This window comes from Mercenaria mercenaria, chromosome 15, assembly GCF_021730395.1.
Source record: "Mercenaria mercenaria strain notata chromosome 15, MADL_Memer_1, whole genome shotgun sequence".
Classification (NCBI taxonomy): domain Eukaryota; kingdom Metazoa; phylum Mollusca; class Bivalvia; order Venerida; family Veneridae; genus Mercenaria; species Mercenaria mercenaria.
The window spans coordinates 59719401-59740132 of NC_069375.1; the positions used below are offsets into that span (position 1 = coordinate 59719401).

A 20732-nucleotide genomic window follows, 5' to 3' on the forward strand; every position below is an offset into this window, starting at 1 on the left:
TAGATATCATAAAGATAAAAAATTCTGCCCAAATTTTTTATGAAGATCCATTGAAAAATTGGCCTTTGAGAGGTCCAAGGTTTTCTTTATTTGCCCAAATGACTGTTTTAAAGCCGTGCCCCACTTTTAAACTTGCCCTAGATTCATCAAGGTGAAATTCCACCAATTTTCATGAAGATCTCGTGAAAATATGGCCTTAGGGGGGGCAAAATTTTTCTATTTTTCGACCTACGACTAGTTTTTGACCGACAGACCAGTTATAAAAACCGACTAGTTTCCATCAAGCTGAAACATTCTCACCAATTTCATAAAAGATCTTTGAAAAATAGGGCCTCTAAGAGGTCAAGGTTTTTTTTATTTTTACCCCTTGCCCTAGTTTTGCCCCCACGTGCCCCATTTTGAATCTGACTAATATCATAAAGTGAACATTTGACCAATATTATGAAGATCTCATGAAAAAAGGGCCCCTTAGAGAGGTCAAAAGGTTTTTCTATTTTTAGATTTTACTGACCTAGTTTTTAACCCCATGCCCCAGTTCGAACTTCCCTAGAATTTTTCAAGGTAAACTTTGACAATTTTCATAAAGACCATTGAAAAATATGCTTAGAGAGGTCCAAAAGGGTTTTTCATTTTTGACTATGACCATTTTTACCCCCCAAAAACCCCAGTTTCGAATTTGACCTAGATATCTTTTCAAGGTAAATTTTTGCCCCAATTTTTTCTTGAAGATCCATTGAGAAATTGGCCATAGAGGGTCAAAAAGGTTTTTTTTTTAGATTCTGCCCTAGTTTTTGCCCCAAAGCCAGTTTCAAATTGCCCTAGTTTTTCATAAAGATAAACATTCTGCCCAATATTTGAAGATCTCATGAAAAATATGGCTCTAGAGAGGTCACAAGGTTTCCCTTTTTGACTAGCCCTAGTTTTTAACCCCACGTGACCAGTTTCGAACCTGACCGATATCATCAAGATGAACATTCTGACCAATTTTCAAAAGATCATTGAGAAATATGGCCTCTAGAGAGGTCACAAGGTTTTTCTATTTTTAGACCTAATGACCTAGTTTTTGACCCTACGTGACCCAGTTTCGAACTTGACCTAGATATCATCAAGATAAACATTCTGACCAATACTCATGAAGATCTCATGAAAAATATGGCCTCTAGAGAGGTCACAAGGTTTTTTCTATTTTTAGACCTACTGACCTAGTTTTTGACCCCACGTGACCCAGTTTCGAACTTGACCTAGATATCATCAAGGTGAACATTCTGACCAATTTTCATGAAGATCTTGTGAAATATATGGCCTCTAGAGAGGTCACAAGGTTTTTCTATTTTTAGACCTACTGACCTAGTTTTTGATGGCACGTGACCCAGTTTCGAACTTGACCTAGATATCATCAAGATGAACATTCTGACCAATTTTCATAAAGATCCCATGAAAAATGTGACCTCTAGAGTGGTCACAAGCAAAAGTTTACGGACGCACGGACGCACGGACGCACGGACGCACGGACGGACGACGGACGACGGACACCGCGCGATCACAAAAGCTCACCTTGTCACTTTGTGACAGGTGAGCTAAAAATTGTTTTGAGATCCAGCAAGTTCAATCCAGAACTGACTATGTTCTCAGCCGTTGGCATTTTGCATATGCCTCGACTAACAAGTACCTCAAGAGACTTTAGATTTTTTGATTTCCCTGTATTAAACAATATATTTTTGTGAATAGCTGCAGGTGGAAAGCTGTACATAAGGAGTTCCTTATCTGATAATCGTGTAAAGACTAACAGTTTTCCAAGAGTTTCCACATCGGCTATAGCATTGTGGGCATCATACCGGATTCCAAGCAATGCCAAAGCAAGATCTTCCTGTCTGTGTGACTGATTTGGAAAGAGTTTCTTGAACACTGGTAATGAATCAATCAAAGAAGAAACACAACTGAAAAACCTGTGAATTGTTTTTGAACACATAAGCGCAGAAACGCGTCTTCCATTATGGGCGACTAAAACCACATTTGAAAATTTTTCCAGCCATGTACACAGTTTTTCTATTGCCGATTGAATGCTGACATGTTGGACCACTGTGCCTTTTACTGTCATAGTGTCTGAATTTTTCATACATATACCGGTGATCCTTTGTGCCTCAGATGATATTTCCAATTTAGGTTTGACATAGATATCCAATGAAGCTCCAGAGTGTATATTTGATGCAGCGATTTGTGTGATATGTGGCATCTGTCCATAACGAACTATAAAAAGAAATTGCTCAATTTACTTTATGCTCTTTTAAATATATCCCCCATAATATAATTAACCAACATATGTATTTCAATCTAGGAATTCAAACAGACAAATTACAAGCACTATAGCAAAATCTGTAACAGTCAATTATTGTACCAACTAATCTGATATCTTTACTCGCACAAAAATTTTTTCTCTTTTTTCTTGAAAAGCAACTTATTTCCATCCAATGAAAAAAATATAAAGCCTGAAACAAATAATTAAATGTAAACTTTACTTAAATAGAGATGATATTTATTTACTGAAATAGCAAAAATGTAAACACTAGAAGCATTGAGAGTCAAACCAGAGTCAAACGCAGGGTAACAACTCACTTGATACTGTAATCATAACAAGGCAGTCTGAAAGACAGCTAAATCCCCCGCCACTGCTATAGATAGTGAAAGGGTAAACCTTTGATTTTAGCTGTGACCTTGACCTTAAACTGACATGGCTGACTCAGGAATTCTGCACAACATCTTGATGAGGTGATCATTTGACCAAAGTTTCATGAAAATCCTTTAAGGGGTTTAGGAGATACAGAGCTGAAACCTTTGACCTTCAGTTGTGACCTTGACCTTGAGTTGACATGGCTGACTCATGAGTTCTTGATGAGGTGATCATTTGACCCAAGTTTGATGAAAATCCTTCAAGGGGTTAAGGAGATACAGAGTGGACACCAAATGGAAGGCTCAAACCTTCGACCCTTAGTTGTGACCTTGACCTTGAGCTGGCATGCTTGACCATAATTTCTCCATATCGTTCTGATGAGGTAATCATTTGACACAAGTTTTATAAAATTCCTTTAAGGGGTTTAGGAGATATAGAGCGGACACGAAATGGAAGGCTCAAACCTTTGACCTTCAGTTTTGACCTTGAGCCGACATAGCTGACTCATAAGTTCTGCACATGGCCTTGATGAGGTGATGGTTTGACCCAAGTTCGATGAAAATCCTTCAAGGGGTTTAGGAGATATAGGGCGAACACAAAATGGAAGGCTCAAACCTTTGACCCTAAGTTGTGACCTTGACCTTGAGCCGGCATGACTGACTCATGAGTTCTGCACATCGTCTTGATGAGGTGATCATTTGACCCAAGTTTTACAAGAGATCACAGAGTGATCTTGGCGCCCACCAAGTGCCATTTTTGAGTGTTCCAAATTTCAAGACTTACTGACTAGCTCAAGGTCAAATTTCATTTCCGTACACAACACTGTGCATGTGGTCCAAATTCGAAAGCTGTAGCTCAAGAAATGTGAAAGTAGGTCACTAGATCAATCTTAAGGTCAAAGTTTAATTCGGTACACAAAATTATGCAAGTGGTCCGAATTTGAAGGCTTAGCTTGAGAAATGTGTAAGTAGGTCACTAGGTCAAAATCAAGGGTCAAATTTCACTTCAGAACACAAATCTATGCATTTGGTCCAAATCTGAAGCCTGTACCTTCAAAAATGTGAAAGTAGGTCACTAGGTCAATGTCAAGGTCAAAGTTTGTTTCGGTACACAATCCTATGCAAGTGGTCTAAATTTGAGGCCTGTAGCTACAGAAATGTGAAAGTAGGTCACTAGGTCAATCTTAAGGTCAAAGTTCATTTCGGTACACAAAACTATGCATGTGGTCCAAATTTGAAGGCTGTAGCTTGAGAAATGTGAAAGTAGGTCATTAGGTCAAAATCAAGGTCAAGTTTTATTTCAGAATACAGAACTATGCATGTGGTCCAAATTTGAAGCTTGTACCTTCAAAAATGTGAAAGTAGGTCACTAGGTCAATGTAAAGGTCAAAGTTTGTTTCGGTACATAAAACCATGCATGTGGTCCAAATTTGAAGGATGTAGCTTGAGAAATGAGAAAGTAGGTCACTGGGTCAAAATCAAGGTCAAATTTAATTTCGGAACACAAAACTATGCATGTGGTCTAAATTTGAAGACTGTACCTTCAAAAATGTGAAAGTAGGTCACTAGGTCAAAATCAATGTCAAATTTCATTTTGAAACACGGAACTATGCATATGGTCCAAATTTGATACCTGTACCTTCAAAAATGTGAAAGTAGGTCACTAGGTCAAAATCAAGGTCAAAGTTTTTTCAAGTGCACATAACTATGCATGTGGTCCAAATTTGAAGGCTGTAGCTACAGAAATGTGAAAGTAGGTCACTAGGTCAAAATCAAGGTCAACTCATGTCAAGGTTCATCTTGCCACTCAAAAATATACATGTGGTCCAAATTTGAATGTTGTAGTTATTGACAAGAAGATTTTAAAAGCTTTTCCCTATATAAGTCTATATGAACCATGTGACCCCGGGGCGGGGCCATATTTGACCCTAGGGGGATAATTTGAACAAACTTGGTAGAGAACCACTAGATGATGCTACATTACAAGTATCAAAGCCCTAGGCTTGTGGTTGGACAAGAAGTTTTTTTAAAGTTTTTCCCTATATAAGTCTATGTAAACCATATGACCCCAGGGTGGGGCCATATTGACCCTAGGGGTATAATTTAAACGATCTTAGTTGAAGACCACTAGATGATGTCACATACAAAATATCAAAGCCCTAGGCCCTGTGGTTTTGGACAAGAGGTTTTTCAAAGTTTTTCCCTATATAAGTCTATATAAACCATGTGACCCCCAGGGCGGGGCCATATTTGACCCCAGAGAAATAATTTGAATCATCTTGGTAGAGGACCACTAGATAATGCTTCATACCAAATATCAAAGCCCTAGGCTCTGTGGTTTTGGACAAGAAGGTTTTCAAAGTTATTCCCTATATAAATCTATGTAAATTATAGAAATAAACAAAGGGCCATAACTCACTCATAAATTGTTGAACCAGTCTGATTTTCAGGGGGACACAACTAGGGTACCAATACATCATTCTGACAAAGTTTGGTCAAAATCCCCCCAGTAGTTTCTGAGGAGATGCGATAACGAGAAATTGTTAATGGACGGACGGACGGACGGAATGACGGACGAACGGACCACAGACGCAGAGTGATTTTAATAGCCCACCATCTGATGATGGTGGGCTAATAAAATTCCTTCAAGGGGTTTAAGAGATATAGAGCGGACACAAAATGGAAGGCTCAAACCTTTGACCTTGAGTTGTGACCTTGACCTTGAGCTGGCATGGCTGACTCATGGGTTCTGCACATCCTCTTGATGAGGTGATCATTTGACCCAAGTTTTATAAAATTCCTTAAAGGGGTTTAGGAGATATAGAGCAGACACAAAATGGCAGGCTCAAACCTTTGACCTTGAGTTGTGACCTTGACCTTGAACCGACAAGGCTGACTCATGGGTTCTGCACATCGTCTTGATGAGGTGATCATTTGACCCAAGTTTCATGAAAATCCTTCAAGGGGTTTAGGAGATATGGACCGGACACGATTTTGTTACGGACGGAAGGACGGACGGACGAAAGGACGGACGCAGACCATTCCTACAATCCCTCTGCTACGGCGGGGGATTAATAATAAATGTATGTAATAGTGTAACTGAACATATAAGCAACAACTTACTTAGGTCAGTGGTTTCAAGGTCAATAGTTATATATGTTGCCTCCCCAGATAGTTGTGTAGGCTTGAAGTTGCCACGAGGAACTGCATCCGGCAATTTCTCAATATCAACCTCCTCCATGTGACCAACTCCTGTGCAGAAGATGAAGTAAAATAAATTATGTTGCTTGAATCAATAAGTGTCTACAAATTCCATTTTATTTTACCAGTTGGTCTTTTCACACTATTACCTATTGTAAGAGAGTGCAAGTTTCATTTTGTATACAACCTTAGATAGACAAAACTAGAGCTATCACTAAAGGTGATGAATGTACCCCCCGCATGCACTGACACAGTACATTGCAATTTGACGCACACAAGATTGCATAATAATGTGGACTGTATGTATATAGACTGTATGTATACAGTATAGTAACAAAAAACAAAGTCCCATAACTATGCAGAATATTTATCTAAAAGAATGTAACATGCACCATGCACAACTAGGGTTGGTACTGATCACTTGTGTGAAGTTTCATTAAATTGTGTGTAAGGGTTTGGTAGATTAGGCACGCACAAGATTGCATATGCAGACTGTATGTACATAGTATGTTAACAAGAAACAAAGTCCCATAACTCTGCAATTTGTGTCGCTGAAAGAACCTAACATGCCCCATGCACAACTACTGTTGTTACTGATCACTTGTGTGAAGTTTCATTAAATTGTGTCAAGGGGATGCGGAGAGATGGTGCGCACAAGATTGTGTCTATGTATATATTATTGTAACAAAAACAACAAAGTCCCATAACTCTGCAAATTTTTTTTCTGAAAGAACCTAACATGCCCCATGCGCCACTACTGTTGTTACTGATCACTTGTGTGAAGTTTCATTAAATTGTGTCAAGGGGATGAGGAGAGATGGTGTGCACAAGATTGTGTCTATGTATATAGTATAGTAACAAAAAGAACAAAGTCCCATAACTCTGCAATTTTTTTTTTCTAAAAGAACCTAACATGCCCCATGCACAACTACTGTTGGTACTGATCACTTGTGTGAAGTTTCATTAAATTGTGTCAAGGGGATGAGGAGAGATGGTGCGCACAAGATTGTGTCTATGTATATTATAGTACAATAACAAAAAAACAAAGTCCCATAACTCTGCAAATTTTTTTTCTAAAAGAACCTCACATGCCCCATGTACAACTACTGTTGGTACTGATCACTTGTGTGAAGTTTCATTAAATTCTGTCAAGGGGATAAGGAGAGATGGTGCGCACAAGATTGCGTCTACGGACAGACTGACAGACGGCCAGACGGACAGACAGACAACCTGAAACCAGTATACCCCGCCCTTACAACTTTGTTGTCGGGGGGTACAATAATGGTATAATTTCATTACCAAAAATTGTATTTACTGGGAGAAATCTGCCCTTTCAGAGATAAGTTTTCTCTGCTAGATTCTTTATATAAATTGTCAGTCCACAGTTCATGCTGTATGGCCATTATGTAAGTAACTTGAGAAAAACAAACTTCTGCTGTCATGGATATCAGGCAATAGTTTTGACTATTGACTGACAAGTCATTCATTGAGTGTATTTTAGTATACACTAGTCCATAGTTTGTACAAATAAAATATCAAAATTATATCTGATGTCATGTGATAAGACATTTATTGCTAGTCAGTAGTCTAAACTATTGCCCTCAGTCTTCCAGACTTGAATACAGAACAACAAGCCTATACAGAATTGTATATTCAGCTGTCCAATGTTTCTCCCTATTACCAACATCTTCTTCTGATATTAAATGGAGAAGAAAGTACCTAAATCATACCTCTGTCAAACCTTCCCTTCTAAATTTCTGTACTTGTTTATATTCAACTTTTGCACAAAGATGTCAGAAAATATGTTAAAAATTACCGGACTGGTACGAAACTCCTTCTAAAGCCTCCTGTGCACCCTGGTTAGTGGCACGCTCCTGTTTTAGAGTCAGGCGTCTGCGCTTGGAGGAAGGCAACTGTGATCTCCCTTGCTGTTATTTTCTCCGTTTCATTCATTTTTCTGCATATCTGACAATATGGGCACCAGGTGAAAGTCCTGCTTTAGAGTTGACCTAAGTAACAAGAGGGTAAAAGTAAACAAAACAAGAGGACTATGATGGTCCTGAATCGCTCACCTGTCTCCAAATGACCCAGTTTTGAACTGAGTATGATGTTGTTTTTTCTATTATTTGACATAGTGACCTAGTTTTTGAGCTCATGTGACCTAGTTTTGAACTTGACCTAGATATCATCAAGATAAAATTTCTGACCAATCTTCATTAAGATCCATTGAAAAATAAGGCCTCTAGAGAGGTCACAAGGTTTTTTTATTATATGACCTAATGACCTAGTTTTTGAAGGCACGTGACCCAATTTCGAACCTGACCTAGATATCATCGAGGTGAACATTCTGACCAATTTTCATGAAGATCCATTCAAAAGTATGGCCTCTAAGAGAAGTCACAAGGTTTTACTATTTTTAGACCTACTGAACTAGTTTTTGATCGCAGTTGACCCAGTTTCGAAACTGATCTAGATATCATCAAGATGAACATTCAGACCAACTTTCATACAGATCCCTTGAAAAATATGGCCTCTAGAGAGGTCACAAGGTTTTTCTATTTTTTGACCTACTGACCTAGTTTTTGTCGGCATGTGACCCAGTTTCCAATTTGACCTAGATATTATCAAGGTGAACATTCTGACCAATTTTCATGAAGATCAAATCAAAAGTATGGCCTCTAGAGAGGTCACAAAGTTTTTTCTATTTTTAGACCTACTGACATAGTTTTTGATCGCAGTTGATCCAGTTTCGAACTTGACCTAGATATCATCAAGATGAACATTCAGACCAACTTTCATACAGATCCCACAAAAAACATGGCCTCTAGAGAGGTCACAAGGTTTTTTTAGTATTTGACCTACTGACCTAGTTTTTGTTGGCATGTGACCCACTTTCAAACTTGACCTAGATATCATCAAGGTGAACATTCTAATTTTCATGAAAATCCATTCAAAAGTATGGCCTCTAGAGAGGTCACAAAGTTTTTCTATTTTTAGACCTACTGACCTAGTTTTTGACCGCAGTTGACCCAGTTTCAAACTTGACCTAGATATCATCAAGATAAACATTCAGACCAATCTTCATACAGATCCCATGAAAAATATGGCCTCTAGAGAGGTCACAAGGTTTTTCTATTATTTGACCTACTAACCTAGTTTTTGTCGACACGTGACCCAGTTTCAAACCTGACCTAGATATCATCAAGGTGAATTTTCTAATTTTCATGAAGATCCATTGAAAAATATGGCCTCCAGAGAGGTCACAAGGTTTCTCTATTTTTAGACCTACTGACCTAGTTTTGGAGGGCACGTGACCCAGTTTCGAACTTGACCTAGATATCATCAAGATGAACATTCTGACCAACTTTCATAAAGATCCCATGAAAAATGTGACCTCCAGAGTGGTCACAAGCAAAAGTTTACGTACAGACGGACGCACGGACGACGGACGCTGCGCGATCACAAAAGCTCACACTGTTACTTTGTGACATGTGAGCTAAACAAGAGCACCACCTTGCGGGTGCTGACGCTCATCTGATTTTTTTTGTGTAATAGAAATATTGTCCTACCCATGATTTTCTAAGTCTAAAAAGGGCCATCATTCTTGCAAAAAGCAGGACAGAGTTATGTTTCTTGATGTATGGTGTCCACTTATGATGGTGAAAAACTGTTGCAAGTTTTAAAGCAATAGCTTTGATAGTTTATGAGAAAAGTTGACTTAAACATAATACTCAACCAAGAAAATGATTTTCTATGTCCAAAAGGGGCAATAATTATTGCAAAAAGCAGGATGGAGTTATGTTGCTTGCTGTACAGGGTCAGCTTATGATGGTGAACAAGTGTTGCAAGTTTCAAAGCAATAGCTTTGATAGTTTAAGAGAAAAAGTTGACCTAAACATAAAACTTAACCAAGAAATCTGATATTTTCTAAGTCCAAAAGGGGCCATAAATCTGCAAAAAGCAGGACGGAGTTATGTTTCTTGCTGTACAGGGTCAACTTATGATGGTGAACAAGTGTTGCAAGTTTTAAAGCAATAGCTTTGATAGTTTAGGATAAAAGCTGACCTAAACATAAAACTTAACCAAGAAAACTGATTTTCTAAGTCCAAAAGGGGCAATAAATCTTGCAAAAAGCAAGATGGAGTTATGTTTCTTGATGTACAGGGTCTGCTTATGATGGTGAACAAGTATTCCAAGTTTCAAAGCAATAGCTTTGATAGTTTAGGAGAAAAGCTGACCTAAACATAAAACTTAACCAAGAAATCTGATATTTTCTAAGTACAAAAGGGGCCATAAATCTTGCAAAAAGCAAGATGGAGTTATGTTTCTTGCTATACAGGGTCAGCTTATGATGGTGAACAAGTATTCCAAGTTTCAAAGCAATAGCTTTGATAGTTTAGGAGAAAAGCTGACCTAAACATAAAACTTAACCAGGCAACGCCGACCAGACGCCGACAACCGCTCAAGTGATGACAATAACTCATCATTTTTTTTCAAAAAATCAGATGAGCTAAAAATGAAATGTCAATATTTGGAGCTTTTTAAATGACTTATATGTAAAATAACTATGTGAAAATATCAATTGTCTGTAATTTCTTACTATTATGTACATGTATACTGAATAGTAAACTAGCCTTTACATGCCGTCACAATAGTAATGCCACTTAAAGCTTCCATAAATACTAGTTTATATATTGTTAAAAAACTTTTTAAAAAGACACTTACTTCTACAAAGACTGGAAGAATAACTTCAGTAACTGGAACAAACAGCTGAAACAAACTGCAGGAACAAACTGCAGAACAAAACTGCAATACTGCTATAGCAAACTGCTGAATAAATCTGAGAACACCTGTTGAATAAGAAATAACAATCTAAAAATATAACCAAAACCAAACAAGTTAACAAGAAAACAATATAAAATATAATAACAGAAATCTAACAAGAAATATCAAGTGAAAATATGTGTAACTTGTAAGCACTGTAAACATTTTTCTTGTATACTAGTATACCTTAGAGATATAGTTCCCTCCTTCATTAATAAAGGCAGCTGTAGCATGTACTCTGTAATCCAGTGACTTTGAGCTACCATAATGAAGATGTTTAGGGGCCCGTAAGGTTACTTCACGATTTGCATGTTCACATTGTTGGCTTGATCCTAAGTCCACATACTGATCCACTTTAGCAATAAGAGGATCAAATATTTGTCGTAGCATATCTGCATCATTGAGTGATGTTTTGTAAGGCAGGTTTCTGTGTACATAAAACTCTCCTCTTTTCCGTTTATAACCACAGAACTGTCCCTTGCACAACGAATGGTCGCCAAATTGGTGTGGTGTGAGGGCTTTCAAATTATCTTCTAAGGCATCTCTATCACCTTGATTTTTTGCCAGAGCATATTTTGAACATTTCTCTATGTGAATAATAACACTTTTACTTAGTTTCACACCTTTTTCATGATGTAATGCATATAGACTTTTACCAACATTTTTGACATGATTTCTGTCATATCGTTTCTTCAAGGTGACATTCAGCTCATTTTTCAACCTCGCCAGCATTGTATTGTCTCCATCCCCCTCAATATACTCTACAGGGGTACCTTCCTGTGCCAGCTCCTGTATACCTTTAACACCACTCACACTTTCCATCAGACGAGCACTACCTTGATGGTTTCGTACACATTTATGTTGTCTAACTGTCTGACCAGGTCTGTTTCTCCGCCACCAATTGCATGTTCCGCATGTCCTATGGCTAACGACAGTCTTAACAACCTTCTTACCATATTTGGCCTTACTCATAAAGAAGGTGTGAGCTGTCAAAAGTTGGAAAAAATTAGTAAGCCATATAAAATACTACCAGGTATCTTAAAATTATCATCAACAGTCAAGTTTGACCATTATAAACTATAATAATAGTATAACTGTAAATTTCAATGGATGGAAGATTACAGCCCGGACAAGAATTTACCGGATGCACACCTGGATGAACGCACAGTGCGATTTAAATATGCCCAACTTCAGGGGCACTAAAAGTGTTCAAAAATAACTTATTTGTTGCAACATAATTTGAGCCATGCCATGGGAAAACCAACATAGTGGGTATGCGACCAGCATGGATCCTGACCAGACTGCGCGGATGCTGTTCGCTAATAGTTTCTCCAATTCCAATAGGCTTTAAAAGCGAACAGCATGGAGCCTGACCAGACTGCGCGGATGCGCAGGCTGGTCTGGATCCATGCTGGTCGCATACCCACTATGTTGGTTTTCTCATGGCACGGCTCATTTTATAATAATAGCGCATCATGGACATGTCTCGCTCATTTCGGTGTTCAAAGTTTACTGTATATAGATATAGTATAAAGCAAGCATTATTTTTTATTGTTTGTTGTAGAATAAAGTCATAGTGTGGAATTCGGATGTGATACAATAATAAATGAGCCACGCCATGAGAAAACAAACATAGTGGCTTTGCGACCAGCATAGATTCAGACCAGCCTGCACATCTGCCCAGTCTGGTTAGGATCCATGCTGTCCGCTTTAATAGTCTATTGCAGAAAAACTGTTAGCGAACAGCATGGATCCTGACCAGACTGCGCAGATGCTTGTTTTCTCATGGTGCAGCTGATATGCATCTCAACAACAAAGAATAATTTATGCAAGATTAAATCACTTTCTGACTGGTTACAAATAATCATTATGTTTATCTTTGCTAAATTATATGATAAATATAGAAGGTTACAATTCATACAAAATACGTACAAGTTAAACGGTCAAATCCACACTTATGCCATGCAGTGTCCACAGCACAAGACATTCCAATCCTTTTCCGACAAGGGTATTTTGGTGCCAGGCTGCATCTTACTCTGCCACATGGAGTAGTAAACGACTTTCCGCTTGACCGACGCTGTGGAATTTTAACTGTTTTATATGGAAGTCTCTTACTTTTGGTGTACTGTAAATAGAAATATTTTTTTTTTGTGTAACACTATTTTATATTTGAACTTCAGTCCCAAAATTACAATCTGTTATCCTTTAACAGGATTCCTGGATTCTGAATATGAACTAATTTGTAAGTGACAACTTCTCCACATAAACTGGTAAGTTAAAAACTTTATACTGACATACAGAATTTGAAACACGAGGCTACCTGAAAGTAGAAGAATTGGCTGGAATACTTGGATCGACTGCTTGTTGTAGGCTGCAACTTGAGGTGTCTACACTTTCATCTAATTCATCATCTTCTTTATCTACGTCAGTCCAGTCAATGTCATTTTCAAATCACAGACTCTCTTTGCAACTTTAATCTGTGTAGAAAAAAATAATATTCGTACACACATACTACTGAGTGATGATATAAAAATATAGCTTGTAAAAGAGTACTCCATCAAAATAAAACAATTATAATACCCTGAAAGACTGACTGAATGTGTGGAAATCATGACTTACTCAGATGTTCTGATCTTACACTATTTATGAGTACCGGTATATGCATGAATAATAGGCTTTTGTTATATTATCAAATTTAGAACAACACATTTTGAAACATATACTTATATCAACATGTAAGAAGTCTGTTGCTGATTTACACTGTAGTTCAATATATAAATCATTTGTACCTTAGTGATGGGGATTCATCTGGAAGTGGACAGACTCCAAGATCATTCATAATACCAATCATGTCATTGTGTGCTTCTGAAGATTCCTGGACAGAAATATCTCTGTAAAATAAAACAAACTCTATAGTTTACTCAAATACAACTTAGCTTGACTATAGGTCATATATGGCATTTTTCCAGCTTTGTTTGTTTGTTTGTTTTGGGTTTAACGCCGTTTTTCAACAGTATTTCAGTTATGTAACGGCAGGCAGTTAACCTAATCAGTGTTCCTGGATTCTGTACCAGTACAAACCTGTTCTCCGCAAGTAACTGCCAACTTCCCCACATGAATCAGAGGTGGAGGACTAATGATTTCAGACACAATGTCGTTTATCAAATAGTCACGGAGAACATGCGCCCCGCCCGAGGATCGAACTCACGACCCCGCGATCCGCAGACCGACGCTCTACCTACTGAGCTAAGCGAGCGGGCTTTTCCAGCTTTGATGGTGGAGGGAAACCCAAAGGTGCCCCTCCGTGTATTATTTCATCATGAGTGGGCAACTTGGTAGAACCACTGACCTTCCGTAAACCAGCTGGATGGCTTCCTGACATGAAGATTTCAATGCCCTGAGTGAGGCTCGAACCCACATCACTGAAGAGCAAGTGATTCGAAGTCAGCGACCTTAACCATTCGGCCATGGAGGCCACTTTGACTGTGAATAAGATCTTTCTTAAACCTATTTCAATAACTTGATTCTGCTATGGTACTGGTATATTGCAAGGAGGTAAACTTTCTGCAGCTGTGATCTCAAAGTGCTTCAAACCTGAGACATACCAACTGTATTGCTGTTGGCAAAGATTCAATCAAATCATCACAATGAAAAACAAGAGGACCATGATGGTCCTGAATCGCTCACCTCTTCCCACATGACCCAGTTTTGAGTATGACGTCGTTTTTTCTATCATTTGACATAGTGACCTAGTTTTTGAGCTCATGTGACCCAGTTTTGAACTTGACCTAGATATTATCAAGATAAAAATCATGACCAATTTTCATGAAGATCCATTGAAAAATATGGTCTCTAGAGAGGTCACAAGGTTTTTCTATTAATTGACTTATTGACCTAGTTTCCAAAGGTACGTGACCCTGTTTTCAACTTTACCTAGATATCAAGGTGAACATTCTCACTAATTTTCATGAAGATCTCATGAAAAATATGGCCTCTAGAGAGGTCACAAGGTTTTTCTATTTTTATACCTACTGGCCTAGTTTTTGACCACACGTGACCCAATTTCGAAACTGACCTAGATATCATCAAGGTGAACATTCAGATCAATTTTCATGAAGATCCATTGAAAAATATGGCCTCTAGAGAGGTCAAAAGATTTTTCTAATTTTAGACCTACTGACCTAGTTTTTGACCGCAGTTGACCCAGTTTCAAACCTGACCTAGATATCATCAGGATGAACATTCAGACCAACTTTCATACAGATCCCATGAAAAGTATGGCCTCTAGAGAGGTCACAAGGTTTTTTTATTATTTGACCTACTGACCTAGTTTTTTAAGGCATGTGACCCAGTTTCAAACCTGACCTAGATATCATCAAGGTAAACATTCTGATCAATTTTCATGAAGATCCATTCAAGGGTATGGCCTCTAGAGAGGTCACAAGGTTTTTCTATTTCAAGACCTAATGACCTAGTTTTTGATCGCAGTTGACCCAGTTTCGAACATGACCTATATATCATCACGATAAACATTCAGACCAACTTTCATACAGATCCCATGAAAAATATGGCCTCTAGAGAGGTCACAACGTTTCTTCATTATTTGACCTACTGACCTACTTTTTGAAGGCACGTGACCCACTTTCGAACTTGACCTAGATATCATCAAGATAAACATTCTGACCAATTTTTATGGAGAACCATTTACAAGTATGGCCTCTAGAGAGGTCACAAGGTTTTTCTATTTTTAGACCTACTGACCTAGTTTTTGACCGCACATGACTCTGTTTCGAACTTCACCTAGATATCATCAAGATGAACATTCAGACCAACTTTCATACAGATCCCATGAAAAAAATGGCCTTTAGAGAGGTCACAAGGTTTTTCTATTATTTGACCTACTGACCTAGTTTTTAACGGCACGTGACCCACTTTCGAACTTTACCTACATATCATCAAGATAAACATTCAGACCAGCTTTCATACAGATCCCATGAAAAATATGGCCTCTAGAGAGGTCACAAGGTTTCTCTATTATTTGACCTACTGACCTAGTTTTTGAGGGCACGTGACCCACTTTCGAAACTGACCTAGATATCATCAAGGTGAACATTCTGATTAATTTTCATGAAGATCTCATGAAATATATGGCCTCTAGAGCGGCCACAAGGTTTTTCTATTTTTAGACCTACTGACCTAGTTTTTGACCGCACGTGACCCAGTTTCGAACACGACCTAGATATCATCAAGATGAACATTCAGACCAACTTTCATACAGATCCCATGAAAAATATGGCCTCTAGAGAGGTCACATTGTTTTTCTATTATTTGACCTACTGACCTAGGTTTTGATGGCACGTGACCCAGTTTCAAACTTGACCTAGATATCATCAAGGTGAACGTTCTGACCAATTTTCATGAAGATCTTGTGAAATATATGGCCTCTAGAGAGGTCACAAGGTTTTTCTATTTTTAGACCTACTGACCTAGTTTTTGAAGGCACATGACCCAGTTTCGAACTTGATCTAGATATCATCAAGATGAACATTCTGACCAACTTTCATAAAGATCCCACAAAAAATGTGGCCTTTAGAGCGGTCACAAGGTTTTTCTATTATTTGACCTACTGACCTAGTTTTTGACGGCATGTGACCCAGTTTCGAACCTGACCTAGATATCATCAAGGTGAACGTTCTGACCAATTTTCATGAAGATCTTGTGAAATATATGGCCTCTAGGGAGGTCACAAGGTTTTTCTATTTTTAGACCTACTGACCTAGTTTTTCACCACACGTGACCCAGTTTCGAACTTGACCTAGATATCATCAAGGTGAACATTCTGACCAATTTTCATGAAGATCTTGTGAAATATATGGCCTCTAGAGAGGTCACAAGGTTTCTCTATTTTTAGACCTACTGACCTAGTTTTTGAAGGCACGTGACCCAGTTTCGAACTTGACCTAGATATCATCAAGATGAACATTCTGACCAACTTTCATAAAGATCCCATGAAAAATGTGACCTCTAGAGTGGTCACAAGCAAAAGTTTACGGACGGACGCACGGACGGACGACGGACACCGCACGATCACACTTTGTGACAGGTGAGCTAATAATCAGCTGTTGTGTAAAATTACATGCCAAACATTTTAATAAGCACCAGAACACACAGATACCACTTACTCCATTTCTTTCTTGAATGCATCCACAGCAGCTTGATGAGCTGATTCAGCAGAATGTGCCATTAATATTACTACCTCACCTGCACGTTCCTCCATGGCCTTCAGGTTTTTATTACCTATAGGTTTTAAGTTCAATGTTGAAAGTAAGTTATTCACTCTCACAGGACCTCATAAGCTGTCCACCATAGCTGTAAAGAGAAAATCAATGAAACTGATACCCTTCAAAATAACAAAAAAGGGTGAACCAAAACTAAAATGATACATTTTCATGCAAAGCATTTACGTTTACCTGGTGTGTGTAAACAGCTATGGTATTTCCCATTTTTATTTAAATATGCTAAAAAGTGAACAGCTATCCTACATTATATTTCAGTCAATATGCACACATTTTCAGTAATAATAAAATGCTTCAATTGATGACATTTCCAGTAGACCAACAAATTTGACACGATCCTAGGAAATACTGAGATATTTCTTATATGGGCAATATCATCACTTGCCCCTTCAGAAATATAAAACAATCTGAATGTTGAATTATTTTGACTAACACTTCAAGCATCATGATAAGTTAAATTATGAAGCATTGCCTCTTACTTATTTCATTAGCAAGATAGTTTTTCAGTATTAGTATGCAAATATGGCTTTTGTGGTACTGAATTTGAATGTCCGTTGAACATATATAGACCCACAATAGGGTTCTTTCATATAAAGAGAATACAACACCCTCCGCACACAACCTACTTACCTCGTACCATTCAAAACAATGTCAAAAGTTTCCCTTCTATGTGTAATATAACCAGCAATGCAGATCATTCCAAATATGGCAAATACAATCATTACACTCATCTAACTAATAAGAAAACCTCCGTTATGCAGGAAAACACTTTCAAACTCCATGTATGTCAGCGTGTCTTCAGCTTACAGAGTTAAATTTCTACCTCATTTGTTATCGATCAGGTTATTTTTAAACCTCAGTCACTTGATGTGTAGTAAATAGTGTGTAGTAAATAACTATAAATCATGAACATGATGAAGTTTAAATCGCGTCGATTTCCACCAGTTTTAATGTAATACTACTTGAGACGTGACGTATATAAATGATTGTCAGTCTGTGAAATCGGTCTGCCTTGCCTATACAGACAATACACATAATATGAGCCATGCCATGAGAAAACCAACTTGCCAACATAGTGGCTTTGCGGCCAGCATGGATCCAGATCAGCCTGCGTATCCGTGCATTCCGGTCAGGATCCATGCTGTTCGCTTTCAAAGCCTATTACAATTAGAGAAACTGTTAGCGAACAGCATGGATCCTGACTAGACTGTGGGGATATCACTATGTTGGTTTTCTCATGGCATGGCTCATATACTAATCAAAAATAGCAACCATCAACAACTCTACAATGCTACTCTGTTTACATATCCACAGTCAACATTTTAACACGACATATAGGTAACCACCGAGACCTTTTTGGAGCTCCTCAATGAGATTATAACAAGTTAATGGCACGGGTCCAAGTCTGCATGCTTGACAGTACTTTAAATTGTCCAGTAAAACACTAAGCTCTATAAGTCTCCGACCCTGTCTCCATCTGGACTGACCAACACTATTCCTGATGTTTTTATGATAGTACGATGTACAGTGTTCGTTCTTACAATCATCACCATTACGCACACTGGTTTCCGAATAATTGTGATCAATCACAACTTGCGTAGGTGCAGACTTCGCGACTTTTCTTCTACTTAAAAATTTATTTTTGAAACGTCCTTTTTGGTCGCGAAAACCCATTTTGAAATGACGTATCAACCAAACCGGAAGTTTACATTTTTAAGTTATTTTTTTAAATAAATTGTTTTACACACTAAATTAGTCAATAGATTTTACGATTCAAAGTATTATAAAGGTTTCTTAGCTATACAATAAAAAATATTATTAAAAATAATCATCAGGAAATTAGTTTCCAAGACTTTCCGTAATGGACGGCTAATAACGTAATTGTACGTAATCGAACGAAAATTGACGATTCTATTACGGGTCCACTACCTTAAGGTATTGGACCCCTAATAGTAATGTTTAAAACATGGCATTTGCTTGGTATATTCTTAAAGCTGACCATGTTTTGCACTGTGTTGCAAATTTTAAACAACTTTTACCATACCGTTTTTTGTAAATTTTGTATAGTTCATGGCATTTCCTCAAGCTCAAGTAGTGACAAATTTCAATGTGTTGGCCACTATCTAAAACATTTGCAGACAATTCATTAGAGCATAAATTTTGATGAAAGAAACATCAAACTATTGATTAACAATTATAAAACACAAAATAAAACTGTAAATATCTTTTTTTCTAGGTAGCCTCAAGTAAACAGATTTAATGAGACAGAATTCCAACTCCGACACTGAAAAATTAAAGTTGAATCCTGTGGGTCTGTTTTGAATTTTCCTCATTTCATTCAAAAATAACCTTGGGGCAGAAGTAAAACCTACCTGCATTTCTTCCACAATATGTATTCTAAAGAATGAAGGCCAAACTGAGAACTTTTACCGCAAGTAACTCAGGATTTTTAAATATGTCTAACTCTACCCCTCCTGATTCAGAGGTTAATTCACTTTGAACAGCAAGAAATCGCTTATAAAATGAAAATTTTCCAATTTTGTACAATACATCTGTCTATAATAAGTCTTGAAATAAGTAAAAACTAACTAGAGAAAAAGAAAATATGGAAAAAAAAATTTGGGTCCCAGTGGGGCTTGAACCTACGCACCCCTGAAAATTGCAGTCAAAGTAGGTATATGGTAGGAATTGAATACTCTTCAAAAAGGAGGTACTCTATTACGGGTCCAATACCTTAAGTTGATCACCAATAGTCTTTTTATAAACAGAAAACTAGTTATAAATGAATACAACAATGACTTTCAAATATGTGTCCCCTGTGCACCTGTAAAATAACTCAGTTTTGAGATGATAATTTGAGAAATTATTATCACAGTACATTCTTGAAATTTGGCATGTGGTTGATGAACATGCAAAGTGCGAGAAAAAATTAGGTTTTATAGTAATATGTTAATTATTTTTCATTGAGCAATAACTTTTCTAGGTAGAATTTTATTTTCATGTCAAATTTATGCAGAAATGGTGATTTTAAAAACCGATGTCCACAAATACTCGATAAATTAAGTTTCAAACCACACATATATACCTATTACTTATCATATATGTTGAAAAAATTACTGTTATACATCTTTCCTTGCCATAAAACATTACAGCATTTATCACCCATTTTACAGGAAATTCACCAAACTTTCGAATTAAAGGCTGAAATATTTTCTGACTGGTATTTCTCAACACTTTCCCAAAGCTATTTCCTTGAAATTTGAACTATTTGCTATCATATAAAATAGGTGACCAATACAAGAAATAGGTTTGAATTTTCAACCCCTATGTCACACTTTTGCTTCATTATTTTGAAAACCACTTATGTACGACTATTGTTTGAAATCATGAGGCATCAGACATAGACAGTACATTCTTTCATATTTACACAATGTTAAGAACAGACCTCAGTGTATAAATTATATATTCAAGCTGGGAGCTGTAAACAGCATGTTTTCTTAGTTTCGAATCGCGAAAATATATGACAATCTAAGTGTTTTGAGCCACTACATATTAATGAGAAGTAACTTTCATAATGCATATGAAGGTATGTATGCCATGATTTAAAAAACAACCTACCCATGTCTTATTTATTATGATATAACTTAGAAATGTAAAGATAAATTAATTAAAAATACTAAAATTCAGAAAACGTTTTCATGGGCGCCGCCATGATTGTTGTGAAGGTTGAACACCACTAAATCA

General features: G+C 37.4%; 2 protein-coding genes across 4 annotated transcripts; both read right to left on the bottom strand.

Moving 5' to 3' along the window:
* Window positions 1–1011: 1011 nt before the first annotated feature.
* On the bottom strand, window positions 1012–11084 carry LOC123555889 (uncharacterized). Of its 3 annotated transcripts, none has more exons than XM_053525350.1 (5): window positions 10956–11084; window positions 10594–10718; window positions 7685–7877; window positions 5791–5919; window positions 1012–2247 (listed from the first exon to the last, which is right to left on the bottom strand). In XM_053525350.1, exons 4-5 carry the CDS (start codon window positions 5906–5908, stop codon window positions 1559–1561), a joined length of 807 nt encoding a protein of 268 aa, XP_053381325.1. In that variant the 5' UTR covers window positions 5909–5919; window positions 7685–7877; window positions 10594–10718; window positions 10956–11084; the 3' UTR covers window positions 1012–1558. The 3 variants fall into 3 exon arrangements, with proteins under 3 accessions (XP_053381325.1, XP_053381323.1, XP_053381324.1); XM_053525348.1 differs by having other exon boundaries at window positions 10879–11084; XM_053525349.1 differs by lacking the exon at window positions 10594–10718 and having other exon boundaries at window positions 10879–11084.
* LOC123555866 (uncharacterized) lies at window positions 10870–20713 on the bottom strand. Its single transcript, XM_045346463.2, has 6 exons — window positions 20607–20713; window positions 16875–17061; window positions 13482–13583; window positions 13013–13169; window positions 12625–12817; window positions 10870–11678 (listed from the first exon to the last, which is right to left on the bottom strand). The coding sequence occupies exons 5-6, from the start codon at window positions 12677–12679 to the stop codon at window positions 10870–10872; spliced, it is 864 nt and encodes a 287-aa protein (XP_045202398.2). The 5' UTR covers window positions 12680–12817; window positions 13013–13169; window positions 13482–13583; window positions 16875–17061; window positions 20607–20713.
* Window positions 20714–20732: the final 19 nt, after the last annotated feature.

Bases quoted from the DNA above. Each gene is read 5' to 3' on its own strand.
- LOC123555889 (XM_053525350.1), bottom strand. From the start codon at position 5,908: ATGGAGGAGGTTGATATTGAGAAATTGCCGGATGCAGTTCCTCGTGGC. The intron at 2,248-5,790 runs GTAAGTTGTTGC...TTCTTTTTATAG, and splicing joins CCTTGAAACCACTGACCTAA to TTCGTTATGGACAGATGCCA.
- LOC123555866 (XM_045346463.2), bottom strand. From the start codon at position 12,679: ATGTCTTGTGCTGTGGACACTGCATGGCATAAGTGTGGATTTGACCGT. The intron at 11,679-12,624 runs GTACGTATTTTG...AACTTTTGACAG, and splicing joins TGGATTTGACCGTTTAACTT to CTCACACCTTCTTTATGAGT.